Source organism: Diaphorina citri, unplaced genomic scaffold (assembly GCF_000475195.1).
Source record: "Diaphorina citri unplaced genomic scaffold, Diaci psyllid genome assembly version 1.1 scaffold130, whole genome shotgun sequence".
Lineage (NCBI taxonomy): Eukaryota > Metazoa > Arthropoda > Insecta > Hemiptera > Psyllidae > Diaphorina > Diaphorina citri.
This window is the reverse complement of record NW_007377567.1, coordinates 103,044-120,341: the sequence shown is the minus strand read 5'-3', so window position 1 is coordinate 120,341 and position 17,298 is coordinate 103,044. Positions and strand designations below refer to the sequence as shown.

Genomic DNA, 17,298 nt, shown 5'->3' with positions numbered 1-17,298 from the left:
TAACACACACAAATGAAGTTATGACAGAAAAACAGGGGTCCTAATACTGAGTGAAGCAAATGAAAATTGGACTGGGACTAAATTAACATTAATCTCCTTTAGATAGAATAGAATATACCTCATTTATATTGCTAGGATGAGACTGAAAAGTCCCTTTCTCCCCGCAGTCTATAAATGGAGTCATTAGAGTGTTGTATTTAGATTAGATAGATAGCTTTCTTTGGATAGCGAAAAAAATGGAGTACCTAAGGATGCTTACAAAATTCGATAGATGCATAAGTATTTGAACCTTTGAGGCAGAAAAAAAATAAAAGTTGTCCGTCCAATTTTCATTGTGATCCACTAATTACCTAAGTAACACGTAGAAATGACAAAAGAAAAAGTTTAAGGTAACCTTGAAAAGATCTGGAGTTAAAATGTACTTCCCAACCTCGTCGATTTTCAAGTGGAGAACAGTTATTTTTAGACCAAGCTTTTTTTCATGTGACCAAGATCTCTTCCATTGATTATGTTCATTTTAATAATAAGATTTGTTTCTTTTTTCCCAATAGGTTGGCAGATTAAAGGTGCTTGATAGATACACTCCCAGAGACAGCAATTTGAGGAGAGAAGAAATCAAAGGAAGGCATAGATAATAGATAAACTTCAATGAAAAGACCCAAAGTCATCAGAATGGTTGATCCCACACAACAAGCCAGTTAATCCTGTGGGCCGAGATAGTCTGAGATAATTTAGGGTGCTATTCAAATTACAGCTAGGGCCCATTACTACCAGGCACCAAATATGCTTTTAAAACAACAAAGAGCAAAGACATTCTTGTTGTGGGGCATGCAACCCATGGCACAATTGAAACAACAATTTATTAACTTTCTGTGCCTATAGTAATTAAATCATTATGTAGTAGATCCTCAACAGCTGTGCTATTAGAACTAAACTTTCCCAATCTTCAAGGGCAAAAACAAAAATATCACAACATTAATTTATTTTTATATGTTAAAAAAAAAAAAATCTCTATTGATCTTCAGTTTTTGAGCAAGTCGGGCTTTCACTAGGTTTACTTTGGCCGTTGTTTGGTAAGCTAGCATTCTTATCGGACGTTTTATCGATGTCGATTCTCGGCGATGTCCTCTCGACGTCGATTTTATTCGACGTTTCAATTTTATTGGACGTTTCGTTGACACATATTTTATTCGACGCACTACTGTCACGTTTTTTCGTCCCGTTTGCGTCTTTTTTCGGCTCGTGGCCGTTTTTGTTCGAATTACTATTACTCATTTTGTTGGGCTTTTCTTTTCGGACGGCCACATAGGTTGGTCGGTATAGAACGACCATCTCGTTCTGGTTGTTACTGGAACCGTCGTAGACATCTCCGATGAGGAATTCCGGTCCGATGTACATTCCGCCTTCTACGTAGTCACACGCTGTGTCTGGAAATGAGAAACATCGAAAGCCATTAAAATGATGATATTTTACTTGCTTTTATATTTCATTTCAGATCTCTGACTGTTTCTTCGTTCGTTTGTACGTATAGGTTGTAACCTTTGAGGCAGTTGCCCCTACACTTTTGGCCACTTTTGTTGAACCTTTGATTGACTTGGTACCTACTTCCCAATTCAGTACGTAATTAGCGGATTAACTCTTATCTCTAGTTCATAAGTGTGTGTAGACCTTTAAGAAGGAACTTGATGTCACTGGATGAACTCACCGTAGTAAAGGTCAGGTTGTCGTTTGGAGTTCGGAATCCTGAAAGGTACTGTAGCAATGGTGAGGGGGAAATGCATGCTCAGCTCTTCTGTGCCTTTCTCTGTTTCTAGGCCAATCTGAAAGAGAAACGTCCTATTAATTAACTGTTTGAAATGAATATTATAAATTGTCTTCCTCTGATTCAATTATTCAAAGTTGCTGCTGAAATTCGAACCATAGTCCCGGTTATGAATCCAATGGCACAGCTGCGCTACTGAGGCTGTGCCTAGGAGTCTACCATTTAACTATGAGTTTACAGTGGCAGCGTACATAGTGCTTCAAGAGACTGGACGTACCGTCACAACACCATCAAAACATCACCCCTTAGGTCGACTAGCTTACCTGGTCACATACTCCGTGGATCAAATGAAACACTCCTACCCAAAATCATTGAAGGAAGAGTAGAAGGAAAACGATATCGTGAAAGGCAGAGAAGGACGTGGATGGATGACATCAAGATAGACCAACATACGGGGAAATCAAGAGGCTGGCGCAAGATAGAGCAAAGTGGAGAGACATCATTGAAGAAATATGCTACCTTCTCCCATAGAAGACCCAAAATCATTGAAGGAAGAGTAGAAGGAAAACGATATCGTGAAAGGCAGAGAAGGACGTGGATGGATGACATCAAGATAGACCAACCTACAGGGCGAACAAGAGGCTGGCGCAAGATAGAGCAAAGTGGAGAGACATCATTGAAGAAATATAGAGCTACCTTCTCCCATAGAAGACGCAACCTTGAGTGCGCCAATGCACTTTTTGGGTACTTTTACATCGGAATAGGACTCTATCTCGAAAAAAATTTTCATTTGGTTGTGCCCCATTAGCCTAGGAGGTGGGTTTTCAGTGGGTAGAAATCCCACACCTCAGGTAGAAATATTTTTTTCCCTGTCTCGCTTTGAATAGGCAGAACACAACATTGCCTCAAAAATATCACGAGACGAGACAAGGCTTTTTATCGTCTCATCTTATATTTTCGAGGCGAATCATCGACATCATAGTCGAATACCCTAATTATATCTGATTTTATTCTAGAGTTAAAGCGCTTTATTGAAGAAAATAATAGAAAGTCTGAACTTACCTTTTCCAAAGATACAGGCTCTATCGTCAATGAAGTACTGATCATCCTTGACTGTCTGTCTATCACCACTGATGAGGACTTTCCACTCTGCATGAGCCTTGCCCCGGAGGATAAGCCGTACCGCTGAAATCAAAACAGTAGTCTGTGTCATAGCATGACCATATTGACCAATGACCATCTTGTAGTATGTCGTCTAACAGATGGTAGATATAAAAAGGGACACTAAACACCATACTGAAGATGCTGAGTAAACCAGTCCCCCCCCCACGAGGGGAAGAAAGAACTGAGTCTTACCGCCCTGAAGTCGAAGGGAGAAGCAGAATAGGGTAGGAGCAGATTACATTGCTTTCCTTCCTAACCTATAGGATAAGGAAAGTAAGGTTAATAATAATCATGTGTCAAATTCCATGTACGAGTAGGTCTCTCTCTCTCTCTCTCTCTCTCTCTCTCTCTCTCTCTCTCTCTCTCTCTCTCTCTCTCTCTCTCTCTCTCATTCTCGATGGCCATTTTATTGCTACGTTATATTTTTCACACTCTCAATTTTCCCTTCTCTACGGCCTTCAATTTTGTCTTGTACCTTTTTGCATTTAAGAGGCGATAAATTTCCCTTGAATGTTTTTAGGAAAAATCAAAACGAGGGAATGAGAGGATTTTTTGGCCTTTGGTTTGAAATGGACCATTAAGTGAAGCAATAAATACACTTTGTACGTTGAATTGCTCTCGGAGGGGATTTTTCAGAGCCGTATTGAATAAAGTTTAAAAAAAGTATATGTTTATCAAATAAATAAACATATACTTTTTTTATTGGATTTTAATGGCCAAATCCGTTCTCGGAAAAAAAAACTTTTTTTTATGTTGCGCCTCTTTCAACCATGATTAAAAGAGTCTTTTGAAGTCATAAGAAATTTATAGCTCATCTTGTGAACACTGAACAACCTCAGCTTTTACTTGTGCTTTTCTTGTTTTTAAAATGTAATTTATCTTGTTTCTTCTCAATTTCTGCGATGTGTGAATGTGTATTTGTTTGGTTACACATACTCAATGTGTCATGTTAGGGATATGTAGGGTATGCATTGTGAGTATGTTTGAGCTATGGTTGTGAGTCAACGTACTCAGAGAAATGTCTCACTTCATGGATATAATTGGTATCTTGAGACGATAATGGGTATCTTCGGTTACACATACTCAATGTGTCATGTTAGGGATATGTAGGGTATGCATTGTGAGTATGTTTGAGCTATGGTTGTGAGTCAACGTACTCGTAGAAATGTGTCACTTCATGGATATAATGGGTATCTTGAGACGATAATGGGTATCTTGAAACAATAATCGGAGGGTATCTTAGAAGCTGTCCTCAGTTGTGTTCTCTTGGGTAGGTGTAGGTAATTCTAGGTGTACCTACGTAAACATTAAACAATCTAAAGTTTAGAGAGTCTAAACTGTAATTTACAGATATGTGCCAAAACGTATTCTTGAAAAAAGAGGACGAAAAAGCTGCAAAAGGAGGCTAGAAAAATGTAACTTGTTCTCCTTCTTTTCCTCTTTCTCCTCATTCGTCTTCTTTATTTTCTTCTTCTTCTTCTTCTTCTCCTCCTCCTCCTCCTCCTCCTTCGTCTTCCTCCATTTTTTAGAACTTGGACAAATAATTCTATTCTATTCTAATGCAGTTCTACTTTCTAAATAAGGACAAGGAAACGTGTCCACTTGCCCAGAGTTCTTTTAGACTAGACTTTGTGTATCAATCTTCGAATCATCAGAAATATTAGCCTTGAGAGCAGCTTATCGAGTGGGAGAGCCAGTTAGCGTGCGAGTGGCCAAAGTGGTACTTCACACTTAGCTACACACTCACATACATGGGGGGGGGGAAACAGAATTATTTATTCAAATGGACTATAGGACGTTTAACCATCCAGTTAGGAGAGTGATTTCCGAAAAATATTCGGAGATTGTTATAAGCTTAACCCATAAACCCATTTTTTGGGGTGGTTGCCCCTAAATGCGAATAAATCAACAACAGGTGCCGCCTCCCAAGAAACGCTAGACCGAAAATCTAGCAACAATAAAGCGCAAAATTTATTTTGCTGATAGGTACATCGTGCAACACCATTTAAGGCCGGTGTAAGGCTGTAAGAGCTATGGCTATGGTTGAGGCGATGGTTGGCACGCCTACGTGAACGTACGCTAAATCCAGTCGAAACATGTAAATCTGAATCATAAAGTACCTGCCTACGTAATACTCGTAGGTATGTATGTATCGTTCAGAATTTAGAATTCCATATCGCTAATGTTGCCACGGTCTCAGTGTGCGGTCCGCCCTCCTATCTCAACACTTAGGAGACATCAAGATGTAAATAACATAGAGTTATACTGAGTTAGAAGCAGAGTTCATTTATGATGATAACTCCAACTTATCGAGAGAGTACCTACTGTGATATTGTTTGTAATTATTCCTATAGTCAATAGTTCGGTGTAGGACTTGAGCCGAGTCAGTACATAAAAACAAAGATTTCAAACAGTTTTTGTATAGTTTTATTTTTTAAATTTTTACCAATTTTTTGTTTAGAAATTTACAATGAGATTGAGTCTGAAAGCACAGGTATGTAATATGTATATGTATGTTACCGGTTACTTTATAAATTGAAGCGGAGATTTTAAATCGATTTAGTTTGGCGTCTCCACTAAACTAAATGCTTTTTACGAAATAAAAACGATCTTTTTAAATCGTGTGTAAAATCAGTTGAACGGTTCTCTTTTGGCGTCTCCACTAACTAAATGTCATTTTTAACTTATATGAATTGGAATAAAAGGAGACTTTTAAACTGATGAAAATCAAACGGGTACTTTGGCATCTCCACTAACTTAATTCATCATCGGTTCTCGGTGATTTCAGTTAGGACCATCATCGTTACCTAATCTATCTTATCTATCCCAGTCTTACCATCATGTGTTAGTGTAGTAGCTATTGTTTACCTATTTATTCAGTAGATGAGAGTATTTTTTCATCGATGTGTATGTCTATATCTAAAACCTAAAGAACTCATATATACTTTTTATTTATATCTTATTGTTAGCTTTTACCTATCCTCAATCGATAAAATGCACCTACTTTTGGGTGGTATGATTTGCATTTTAGGATGCAATATTACGCAACCACAATATCCCGTACCTACTTGATACGATGATAAACACGTGAGGATTGATAGAATGTAAACAATCAGTAATAGATAGATAGATCTAGATAATTACCTATTTTATTAATAATATGTCGCTCTTAGAGCCTACTAGAGGCTTTTTGGAAGTATTCCAGTAGTGTCCAGTTTTACTAGCTCATAGGATTTGGTACATAATCTGTATAATACCAGCTTTTACCAACCACAGTAGTGCGGTGGTTAAAGCCAGTCAACTCACTATCAGATAGACCTGACAGGTACACTTTATTAGGTCCACCTGTCAGGTCTACATGAAACGTGAAGAGCACAGACACTATCAAGTAAACCTGACATGCGGACCTGATCATCTGTAGGTACCTGTCAGGTATACCTGATAGTAAGTGGCCTAATACCAGCTTTTACCAACCTTAGTGGTGCAGTGGTTGGGTTGGACTTTGGATCCTAAGGTTGGTGGTTGCTTGGCAATAGGGGAACACGGGACAAAACGGTACCCCACCCTTTTTAGGAGCTAGGAAGTATAGCACACCATTAGCGGAAAAGCTCTCATCATTTTGGGGAAGATTAATGATGGCGAACTGACTGACAACGCTCACACCTATACATAACCTATCCCATTCTGAAGAGAATAAATTACACCCCAGGTCATATAATGTAGGCTTTGAATAGAACTCAGGAGCTCAGAACACATCCTGAATCCTGATATTCTCTTACTAGAAATAACCTCCTCCCCATAAGGTATTATGTATCTACCTACCTGCCTGCCTTCCTACCTAGTTTAATTTTTCTGTTTTACTGTAGGTGAGACTCCGAAAATTTGGAGCATCCACTTCCCCCTTACATCACTGTTGGAACCCTCGCCTCCCCCTCGACAAAATTTTGGATACGGCCCTGCTACCTCCATACATAAATACGAGTACATACCTACTACCTAACACTTACCTGCCAGAGATAGCGATAGAGTAGAGAGTAGTCGAATACAAAGGTTAAGTAGATAAAATAGAAAGTAAAAATCCGAGCGCTTCTCAGCAAACACATAGGGTCTATAGGGAGCAAAGGAAGATAATTTCATAAACCGGTATATAGAGAGGGGAAGGGAGGGAGAAATTTAATAAATGTGTTTCCATCATTCAATTTTCCACCGAAACTCACCCCCTCGCTTCCTTCGACCCTTCGCACTCGGTCTTCATCAATGTTGGGAAAATATGGAGAAGTGAGGCAAGATTTTTTTTGTTCATTTTCCTGGAATAAATAGATTTAAAGCTCGCTTTAGGCGCGTAAACGCTGGTAAATGAGGCATATGTAGCTATCTATGTAGATTTATTCAATCTATTATATAAAAAAAATAATAAATAAACAATCTATTATATCTATAGGCCCTATTTTATATATTTATTATTATTTTTTTAAATCAGTAATTAAGTACCCCTACTACCCCCAATATCTTCTTTTCAAATCGATTTTATCTCTCCTGCAGACCCTATGGTTTTCTTTCGGACTCTTTAGCTGTCCTAGAATTTAGTCACCGGTCATCCAAGCTCTATGCCTGTAGAAAGCCATTAGGGGGGAAAAAATAATAAAAGTAAAATAAATAAATGAGGGAACTGAACCGCATAGACTCCAGAAGACCTGACAAGAATTTCAACCTTCAACCAGTATTATGATTCCGATTTACTGAACTGAACCATTTATGATAAACAGTTTTAAGAACTAATACCGGGTATACAATCTTAAAGTGTTTGTTAACCTCGGAGAATGCTCTGAGACTATGCCGGAGCAGTCTTCGAATATTCTCACAAACACTTTGAAGTGAGATTGTAGACCTGGCTATGGGTACTTATACTATTTGTGAATTTCTGCTCATTACCTATTTATGAGTGGATACACGTTCTAGGTAATTAGGCAATAAGGCGCCTTCCAAGTTGTTTATATTCTTCCTCAGAGTCTTCATAAGTTTTCCCATTGCTTATGTTTAACGTCCCATGTAGCGATAGGGTATGACAGAAGTCCCCCCCCCACGAGGGGAAGAAAGAACTGAGTCTTACCGCCCTGAAGTCGAAGGGAGAAGCAGAATAGGGTAGGAGCAGATTACAATACATTACTTTCCTTCCTAACCTATAGGATAAGGAAAGTAAGGTTAATAATAATCATGTGTCAAATTCCATATTGAGCTTCTTAGTTTTCCTTCACTGTAGGCCAGACTCCGACAGTTTGGAGCACATCAGTACATCACTATCTGAAATCTCGGCTCCCCTCTCGACAAAATCCTCCATGTATTGCTTGTATAGATACCATTGGTACCGGTACCTGCTGGTATTGTATGATGTAGGTATAAATAAATAGCTAATCCCTAAAGAGAATTTAGCTAATAACAAATTCAAGGTGGTTAAAAAAATGCATGAAAACTATAACTACTGTCCGTAATTAGGTGAATACCTGAAAACAAAGTGTCTGCAATTCAGCGACACCGTCCTACTGTGGTCAAGCATGTTTTTCTAAACAAACTACCTGTTACCTACAGCATTAAGTTTTTAAAGTCTTCCTTTCGTATACGTTAGGTAGGTACTCAATAATGGAACCTTTGACCCTCAAGGTACTTCTTTAGTGCCAAAACGTAATAGGAAAGGTCAAAACTTTGAAGTATGAATAGGTATAAAAAAACCTGGAAGGTAAGACCTCCTTACTCCGGGAGGTAAGACCAAGAGCCAAGAGTATTCTAAATTATGTAGACGCTCCCTGGAGTCTTAGAAAGTAGGTAAACTCCATAAAGTTACCCCGAGTAAATAGGAAAATGAGAAAGCTAGGTAGATATACATAAAGGTAGGTAAGATAATATAAATCTGTATTAAATATGAACAACGGAACTATCATCTGGGGACACAGTGCTACTGAGCGTAAACCTGTACTGGGTGTTGTAGAGGAAAGTTGGACGTTTTAGTGGATGTGCCAAAGTTATCAACTTTCAAATCACAAGATCCTTTTGGAAGCATGGGTCTGACCTGATGGTAAAGGTAAGCAGATCGATATGAAGGGCATAGGTAATGTCATGAAAGCCATAGTGTCCAAGCTATCTTTTTGACTACAGGAGTGATTGCAGATATTGATGTCATTGATCTACCATCAGCCAAAATTAACATCTTTGAAGCTCATAAACCGTTCCCTATTTGAAGATACTTACCATTCTTAGGGAACTAAGAGGAAAGCTCCTACCAGCCTTCCTACATAGCCAGGTATTATGTTAGTTTAAGGTACGCAGCTAAGCATACTCAGCCTGCTCTTCTTCTCCTCCTCCTCCTCCTTCTTCTTCGTCGTCTTCTTCTTCGTCGTCTTCTTCTTCTTCCTCCTCGTCTTCTTCTTCGTCTTCTTATTCACACAGAGCAGAAGAAAAAGAATCTCAAATTGGGATATCGTTTAATTATTCCATAATGATTCGTTATAGGAGGGTGATTAATTCATTCTCTTTTGGGTTATTCTGGTGTACGAGTCATAGGTGATGTAGTACTTGTCATACATGCTGTAAAATTCAGGGCCCCCTTGAGCTTCTTAGTTTTCCTTCACTGTAGGCCAGACTCCGACAGTTTGGAGCACATCAGTACATCACTATCTGAAATCTCGGCTCCCCTCTCGACAAAATCCTCCATGTATTGCTTGTATAGATACCATTGGTACCGGTACCTGCTGGTATTGTATGATGTAGGTATAAATAAATAGCTAATCCCTAAAGAGAATTTAGCTAATAACAAATTCAAGGTGGTTAAAAAAATGCATGAAAACTATAACTACTGTCCGTAATTAGGTGAATACCTGAAAACAAAGTGTCTGCAATTCAGCGACACCGTCCTACTGTGGTCAAGCATGTTTTTCTAAACAAACTACCTGTTACCTACAGCATTAAGTTTTTAAAGTCTTCCTTTCGTATACGTTAGGTAGGTACTCAATAATGGAACCTTTGACCCTCAAGGTACTTCTTTAGTGCCAAAACGTAATAGGAAAGGTCAAAACTTTGAAGTATGAATAGGTATAAAAAACCTGGAAGGTAAGACCTCCCCACTCCGGGAGGTAAGACCAAGAGTATTCTAAATTATGTAGACGCTCCCTGGAGTCTTAGAAAGTAGGTAAACTCCATAAAGTTACCCCGAGTAAATAGGGAAATGAGAAAGCTAGGTAGATTACATAAATAAAGGTAGGTAAGATACTAATATAAATCTGTATTAAATATGAACAACAGAACTATCATCTGGGGACACAGTGTTACTGAGCGTAAACCTGTACTGGGTGTTGTAGAGGAAAGTTGGACGTTTTAGTGGATGTGCCAAAATTACCAACTTTAAAATTACGAGATCCTTTTGGAAGCATGGGTCTGACCTGATGGTAAAGAATAAGCAGATCGATATGAAGGGCTCATAAAAATAGGTAATGTTATGAAAGCCATAGTGTCCAAGCTATCTTTCTGACAACGGGCTACAGGAGTGATTGATATTGATGTCATTGATCTACCACCAGCCAAAATCAAGATCTTTGATCTTTGAAGCTCATAAAAAGTTAGCTTTCCTATTTGAAGGTATACTCAGGTACTCACCATTCTTAGGGAACTAGGAGTAAAGGTTCTACCAACCTTCCTACATAGCCAGGTATTATGTTAGTATAAGGTACGCAGCTAAGCATACTCAGCCTGCTCTTCTTCTCCTCCTCCTTCTTCTTCTTCTTCTTCTTCTCCTCCTCTTTTGTAAATCCGAAACAAAATGCTTTTCTCCTCCTTCCTCACATAAATTACAACTTTAAGCCTTTTCATTAAAGTTTACACCTGCCTATCTAATTTCACGTTGAAAGTAGTCGGGAAAGCGTTGCAACTCTCAGTCTGGACGTAATCTTGGAGAGGATTTAGGAACAAAGAGTCTTCTATTGTGTTTTCTGCTTAAACCTGGATGACTTAGTCTTTAATCCCTTGGAGGTAGGTGGATAGGTGGAGCAGGACGTAGGGTCACCTTAGACGTAGATGGACGCACATAAATACTGAGAAAAAGAACAAGAAATTTAGGTACGGAAGGTAAACACTGGGTGAGTGGTCTGACGCATTGTCTTCGGTGGGAATCGACCCAAGATCTCCATGTTACCAGACGCTTTACCTAGACGAGTTTGCATTTTGTCCTTAGCCCCTTCTCTTTGGGCCTTTGTAGCTAACGTAATGCCTTTTAAAAGTGAGGTACCTACAGACCACTAAATTATCTGCAGAACCCTAAATTCCAAGTGCTTCTTTTCACTATGCACATCAACTTTGTTGACACCCTTTCACGGTTTCATCTTCTACACGCCTATGTTTGTTGTTCACAGAGTCGGGATCTCTACATGATGCAGAGCGCAGACAAGGTGTGTTATTTCTACGAGGACGGGGTTATTGGGCCGAAAGGAGAGCTGCTGGTGCCCGCCGAAGTATCCCTGAACAAAGTGGGCCATGCTCTGGCTGAGAAGATTCCAGCGTTCCATCGGGCCACCTTTAACGACCGTGTGAGGGAGGTGTGCTATAAACTTGATCTCAAAGCCCCGGCCGTCGTGCAGAGCATGTACATGTATAAGAATCCCAACACTGGGAGTGAAGGTGAGGCGGGAAATTTGAACTTTACTGGGAGTGAAGGTGTAGCTAGAACTTTAGGGCCAGCCACTCACCATCAGGTAGACCTGGCAGGTACCTACACCTGATCAGGTGCACCTGTCAGGTTTACCTGATAGTGAGTGGCTGGCCTAACGGGTAACGGGAGTGAAGATTTTGGAGATTTGAGTTAAGGGTTGTGGGTGTGAAAGTGGGATTAGAAGTATTGGAACTATTGGGAGTGCCATAATAACTCATTAAGATTGGGTGGTGTCAGATTTCAGTCTAGACTCTAGAAGTCTAGATCCTAGGATTGGGATAGTAGGCCAATCCTGAACTTTGCTATTCTATTTTGTCTCTAGACCAAGGTACATCACAGACCCCAATTTTATAGGTAAAGGTAAGCTCTAGTGAGCATATGGGTAAAGTTTTGTGGTTGGAAGAGTTTGACTGACGTTTGGGATGAAATGGAAATGTCCAGGAAACTCTACTCTACTCGTATGATGACAGCATGTCATGTCATTCTGAACGCTCGCTGATGCTACGTTCTCTGTTTTGGAAAAGAGTGGAAATTGGGAAGCGGACCTGTCAGAAACTTTAAATTTGGCGAACTCGGGTGAAATGTGTTCTCTGTACCTACAGTCCCCTTTACAATCTACTATACCTACATTAGTGAATTTGTAGCTATGTTTGCAAACATACATACATCTCCGTTTTTCCTGAACGTTAATTATTTTCTCTGCATGACCATTGTTATTAATAGCTTTTAGAATTGTTATTAAAGTCCTCTCTCGGGGGAGGGGGAAGCCATTAAATTCCTAAATTTTATGTACATATTAAGATTCTTATTTGGGTTGCAGTGGGTTCGCATCAGGACAGCACCTATCTTTACACGGAGCCAAATTCCCTGGTCGGTTTCTGGATAGCCCTGGATGATGCTACGATGGACAATGGCTGTCTGTGGTTTCTCCCTAGTTCACACAAGGGCGGTGTTCACTGTAGATACACCAGGAATCCTGATCCCAATGCTTCTGATCCGCTCGTCTTGGATAAACCTGCACCCTGCTATCCTGCGTCTAGTTTTGTAGCTACACCTGTCAAGAGAGGTTAGTAGTTAAAGTGGGAAGTAGAGGCATACGTGTATGCAGTTTTATCTAGTACCTTGCGTTCTGGTAGCTTAACTCCATACACAAAAAGCCCACTCAGAGGCCTAGGTGTAGGGGCAAATAGCCCTAAAGGCCTAAAGGATGGGGTAAGATTCTACGAATCTACTTCCAACCTTTTACATATTACTTATCCGTGACTATGGCCTTGGAGAATATTTACCTACTTGACCTAGTATGTCGCGATTGTGTTAGGTCTTAAGGTGTGTCCCTGTCCACACATAGTCGATCGGCCGTCGATCATTTTCGACTGCACCGTTCACACTGCCTCCATGACATAGTTTCACCTAGTCGTTCGACTATGTTTGGACACACCTTTAGGCTGTCTCTGAAATACTCTTATCCCTATTTCTTAGTTTGTCCTAAACTTATCTTTTCCCAATTCAGTACGTAATTAGCGGATTAACTCTTATCTCTAGTTCATAAGTGTGTGTAGACCTTTAAGAAGGAACTTGATGTCACTGAATGAACTCACCGTAGTAAAGGTCCGGTTGTCGTTTGGAGTTCGGAATCCTGAAAGGTACTGTAGCAATGGTGAGGGGGAAATGCATGCTCAGCTCTTCTGTGCCTTTCTCTGTTTCTAGGCCAATCTGAAAGAGAAACGTCCTATTAATTAACTGTTTGAAATGAATATTATAAATTGTCTTCCTCTGATTCAATTATTCAAAGTCGCTGCTGAAATTCGAACCATAGTCCCGGTTATGAATCCAATGGCACAGCTACTGCGCTACTGAGGCTGTGCCTAGGGGTCTACCATTTAACTATGAGTTTACAGTGGCAGCGTACATAGTGCTTCAAGAGACTGGACGTACCGTGACAACACCATCAAAACATCACCCCTTAGGTCGACTAGCTTACCTGGTCACATACTTCGTGGATCAAATGGAACACTCCTACCCAAAATCATTGAAGAAAGAGTAGAAGGAAAACGATATCGTGAAAGGCAGAGAAGGACGTGGATGGATGACATCAAGATAGACCAACATACGGAGCAATGAAGAGGCTGGCGCAAGATAGAGCAAAATGGAGAGACATCATTGAAGAAATATAGAGCTACCTTCTCCCATAGAAGACGCAACCTATGAATGAAGCTTACCTGAAGCACATAGTAGATCTGCATTATCCGACATATTTTGGTCACGGAGGGTGGCATTACAGGGATGACCAGAGAATCTGACGAGTCCCATTTGGCTTTCGAGTTGGTTTTGACCAGGTCACCCTTGTATTCTAGGACTACATGTGACACCTCCTTGCCCACCCCGAGGACACCTCGCTCAATGAAGTATTCCACGTACTGGAAAAGAGAAGAAATTTGTTTTTGTTTGATAGAGGTCTAATCCGTTTAACATCACTGTATTACTGCTAAGCTGGGCCGTATTTAGGGGAGGGGGGCGAGGGGGCCGGATATCCCCCCTTGAGCTTCATTGTTCTCCTTTACTGTAGGCTAGACTTCGAGAATTCGGAGCAGCCACTAGAGGGGAGTGAGTTCCTTTGACAATTGGTCACTAGTTAGAAAAGCTGTATGTATTTTCTTTTCGTGATTTCCTCTCTTCTGAAGCATGTTTCCTCTCTTTTGGTGTGATAGCGCCTCTACTAAAGGATATGGCGCGCCATCAGAATCGTTTCTATTTCCGAAAGGAAAATAAATACATAAATGCAATTTCTTTGTGTTATCATCACAATTTTTGGTTCTCAAATTATCAATAAAATCCTGCTATATTTGTGACTTACCTGCATAAGTTTAACGGTCAGTCTTACGTTGTCCTGGCCCTGGTTGTCTATTTCCGCCCTCAGCTTGACAGATTCACCACACACGTAGGCTGTCCTCTCCAGTACTGAGGTGATCACTAGAGGCCCTCGCTCACACCATAGACAGCACGTGGTCTTCTTGTCGTGGCCAACCAGTGGTTTCTGAAAGATGGACCGGAAATGAAACTCACTGCAAATAGTCCTAATTCTTCCCCTTTTTTACTGCATTTTTTAGCTAAACTCCCTTTAGGTGTGAGCTGTTCATTTCTAACGAATGTCACAACTTTGGGTCAGGTTGTGTTTTTTTTCTTTTTTATTTGGGGTCGGTCTTATTCTTCTTTTTTTTTAAGCAAATACTTTCATAATATTTATTAATAAATCAAGCTCAGAACTCATAACATAATAGAACAAAAACAAAAAAAAAGTATGCTTATGATTCTAGCTCATTAATGATAATAATATTAATTGAAAGTTTTTGTAACCCTTTCAGCTAAGCTGGTGTTGGGTTACAAACAATATAAATAACAGAAATTCCTTTCTTCAAAAACAGTGATCTAATCTATTGTTATCCATACATATATATTTCCCATAAATAAGATTTATAAGTAGATATAGGTATTAAATTTACGATATTGGTAAAAAAAGTGTTTATTTCAAAGTTTTGAGACTTTAACCATTCCTTTGTTTTATATTTAAGAATTAGAGGTCGATCTTTCAGCATTTTTGGTTCCAAAGGTATTGTACTGTAAAATTCTTTATCTACCTCTTCATCCCCCCTTATCCAACGCATCCTCCCTTCTCCGTTACTTCTCTCTAAAGAGTCTAAAGTCTTCCTCAACCTCTTCTCTCCACCTCAGTTTGGTCTCCCTCTCTTGCTCTTCCCCTGAATAACTACCTAGTTTCTCTACCTTTTTTTACCCTTTTATGACCGATGTAAACTACAGGCTAGTTTAACCGATTTAGTTGGATTTCAAGTAAGATATTGTGTGAAATAAATTTGAAAATTCAGAAAATATTACAACTGTTCCATGACCGGGTTACTAAAATCATATTATCAACATTTCAACCAAACAGCAAAACAGTGGAAATCTGTTTATTACTTTTTCAAAAAAGGATTGCTTATTTAAGTCTGTTTCTTTTAATAATTGAATTCTCTGGTAATCCTTATGACCGGGACTCCAATCTGATTTTAAACTTGATTTAAGTCGACCAAAATGGGATTGACAAGTTTAAAATCAGCCAATGAAATTAATTAACCCAATTGTTTAATTTAAATCAAGTTTTAAACTTTGTGTCCCGGCCGTAATTGAGCTATGTACCAAAATAGTTTCTTTGTAGAAGAGGGAAAATTTGCCTCATTTTACAGGTACAACTATCGAAATTTTGATGCTGGACTCTTTTAGGATTACCATTATACTCTTAGTATTGATGACTAGTGACTCTAACACACTATACAACTCTATGCAAAGGTCCATAAAAAAGTAAGTCTAATTGTTTATCCTGCTATCCTGAATAAGACTGAAAAGTCCCTTTACTTGTACCTAACTATGCAAAGGTCCATAAAAAAGTAAGTCTAATTGTTTATCCTGCTATCCTGAATAAGACTGAAAAGTCCCTTTACTTGTACCTAACTTCGAAAGTCCATTTACTTGTAACATGTTTTCTTTGTTTGTTTCAGAATATTGTCTGGTCCTCGAAGTTGCCCGGCAAAAAATTACGCTTTAGCCTAGCTACAACGATTTTGGAAACCAAATTTAAGCGTCTAATAACTGATTATGCATTTTTGAGGTATATACTGTCATATCTTATTGAATATTGGACTTATGTGGGTTCCTTGATACGTACAACCTTCTCTGTTGCAGGTCCTATATACTGTTATATATATAATTATATACCTACCTCAACTACCTCATTTGTTTCATATTAGGTACCTACCTTGATATAGTATCGAATGTATCCGGGTTTACTTTCGAATGAGCAAGGCAGGGAGCTTTCAGGTAGCTGAAACTTGAATGGGAATGTATGAAGACCTCTGGGCAGTACTGGGATGGGACCATCTTGCTTTTCTGAAATGTAGAAACCAAACATACATATTTTACAGGCTGAAAACTTCAGAATTTGGGCCCCATAAGGTTTTTTTTTCAGCCTAGATACCTTGGTTGGTAGCGAGTCTGCCTTGTAAGCGCGAGGCCACGGGTTCGATTTCCGCCCGGGGCGGATTTTATCCTGGACGGATAATGTTTGTTCTCAGAACGGCTTTCTTCTATCCTGTCTTCCTTCTATGTTCGATTTCGGGACGATTAGGACCTTAGCAGTTACAGTTCCCTCTGTCAAACCTCTTGAAAATAATAATAATAATAAAGATAGTTCTCAGTTTTCACCATACTTATTTTCTACTTTTTTCAATCCCTATCAATCAATCAATACGAGCGATTTTTTATTATTATTTTTCTTCTTTAATGAGGAAAATTCAACATATCCGAGGGACCCGATGTGAGTATGGAATACAAAAGATGCAGCGGAGAGAGCAATGGAAAGGATATGATGGCAAAAACAATGCCAACACTAAACAAATGGAATCCACTTGAAACTTAATGAAAGCTCTCCGCTGCCAGAACAGGCCGGGATAAAGCGAGCAATTTTTTCGAAGAAGAATATGTTTCGTTGTTTTGGCACATCCTCTAGAAGCAAGTGGTTTTTCTAGGAAAAGTACTGTAGGTCTGTGTAATTTTCTTCCCATCTTTAAATGGAAAACTTCGTGCTTTTGAATTAAACTTACAGACTGACAGGAGAGAATGCGATGAGAGA

At 39.3% G+C, this 17,298-nt stretch overlaps 1 protein-coding gene across 1 annotated transcript; it reads right to left on the bottom strand.

Moving 5' to 3' along the window:
- Positions 1 to 545: 545 nt before the first annotated feature.
- On the bottom strand, positions 546 to 14,709 carry LOC103524983 (the record flags this gene model as incomplete). Its single annotated transcript, XM_026820226.1, has 4 exons — positions 546 to 1,427; positions 13,217 to 13,331; positions 13,838 to 14,035; positions 14,473 to 14,709. Coding segments are annotated over 4 exons (966 nt in total), but the record flags the coding sequence as incomplete, so codon positions are not given.
- Between the last annotated feature and the right edge of the window lie 2,589 nt (positions 14,710 to 17,298).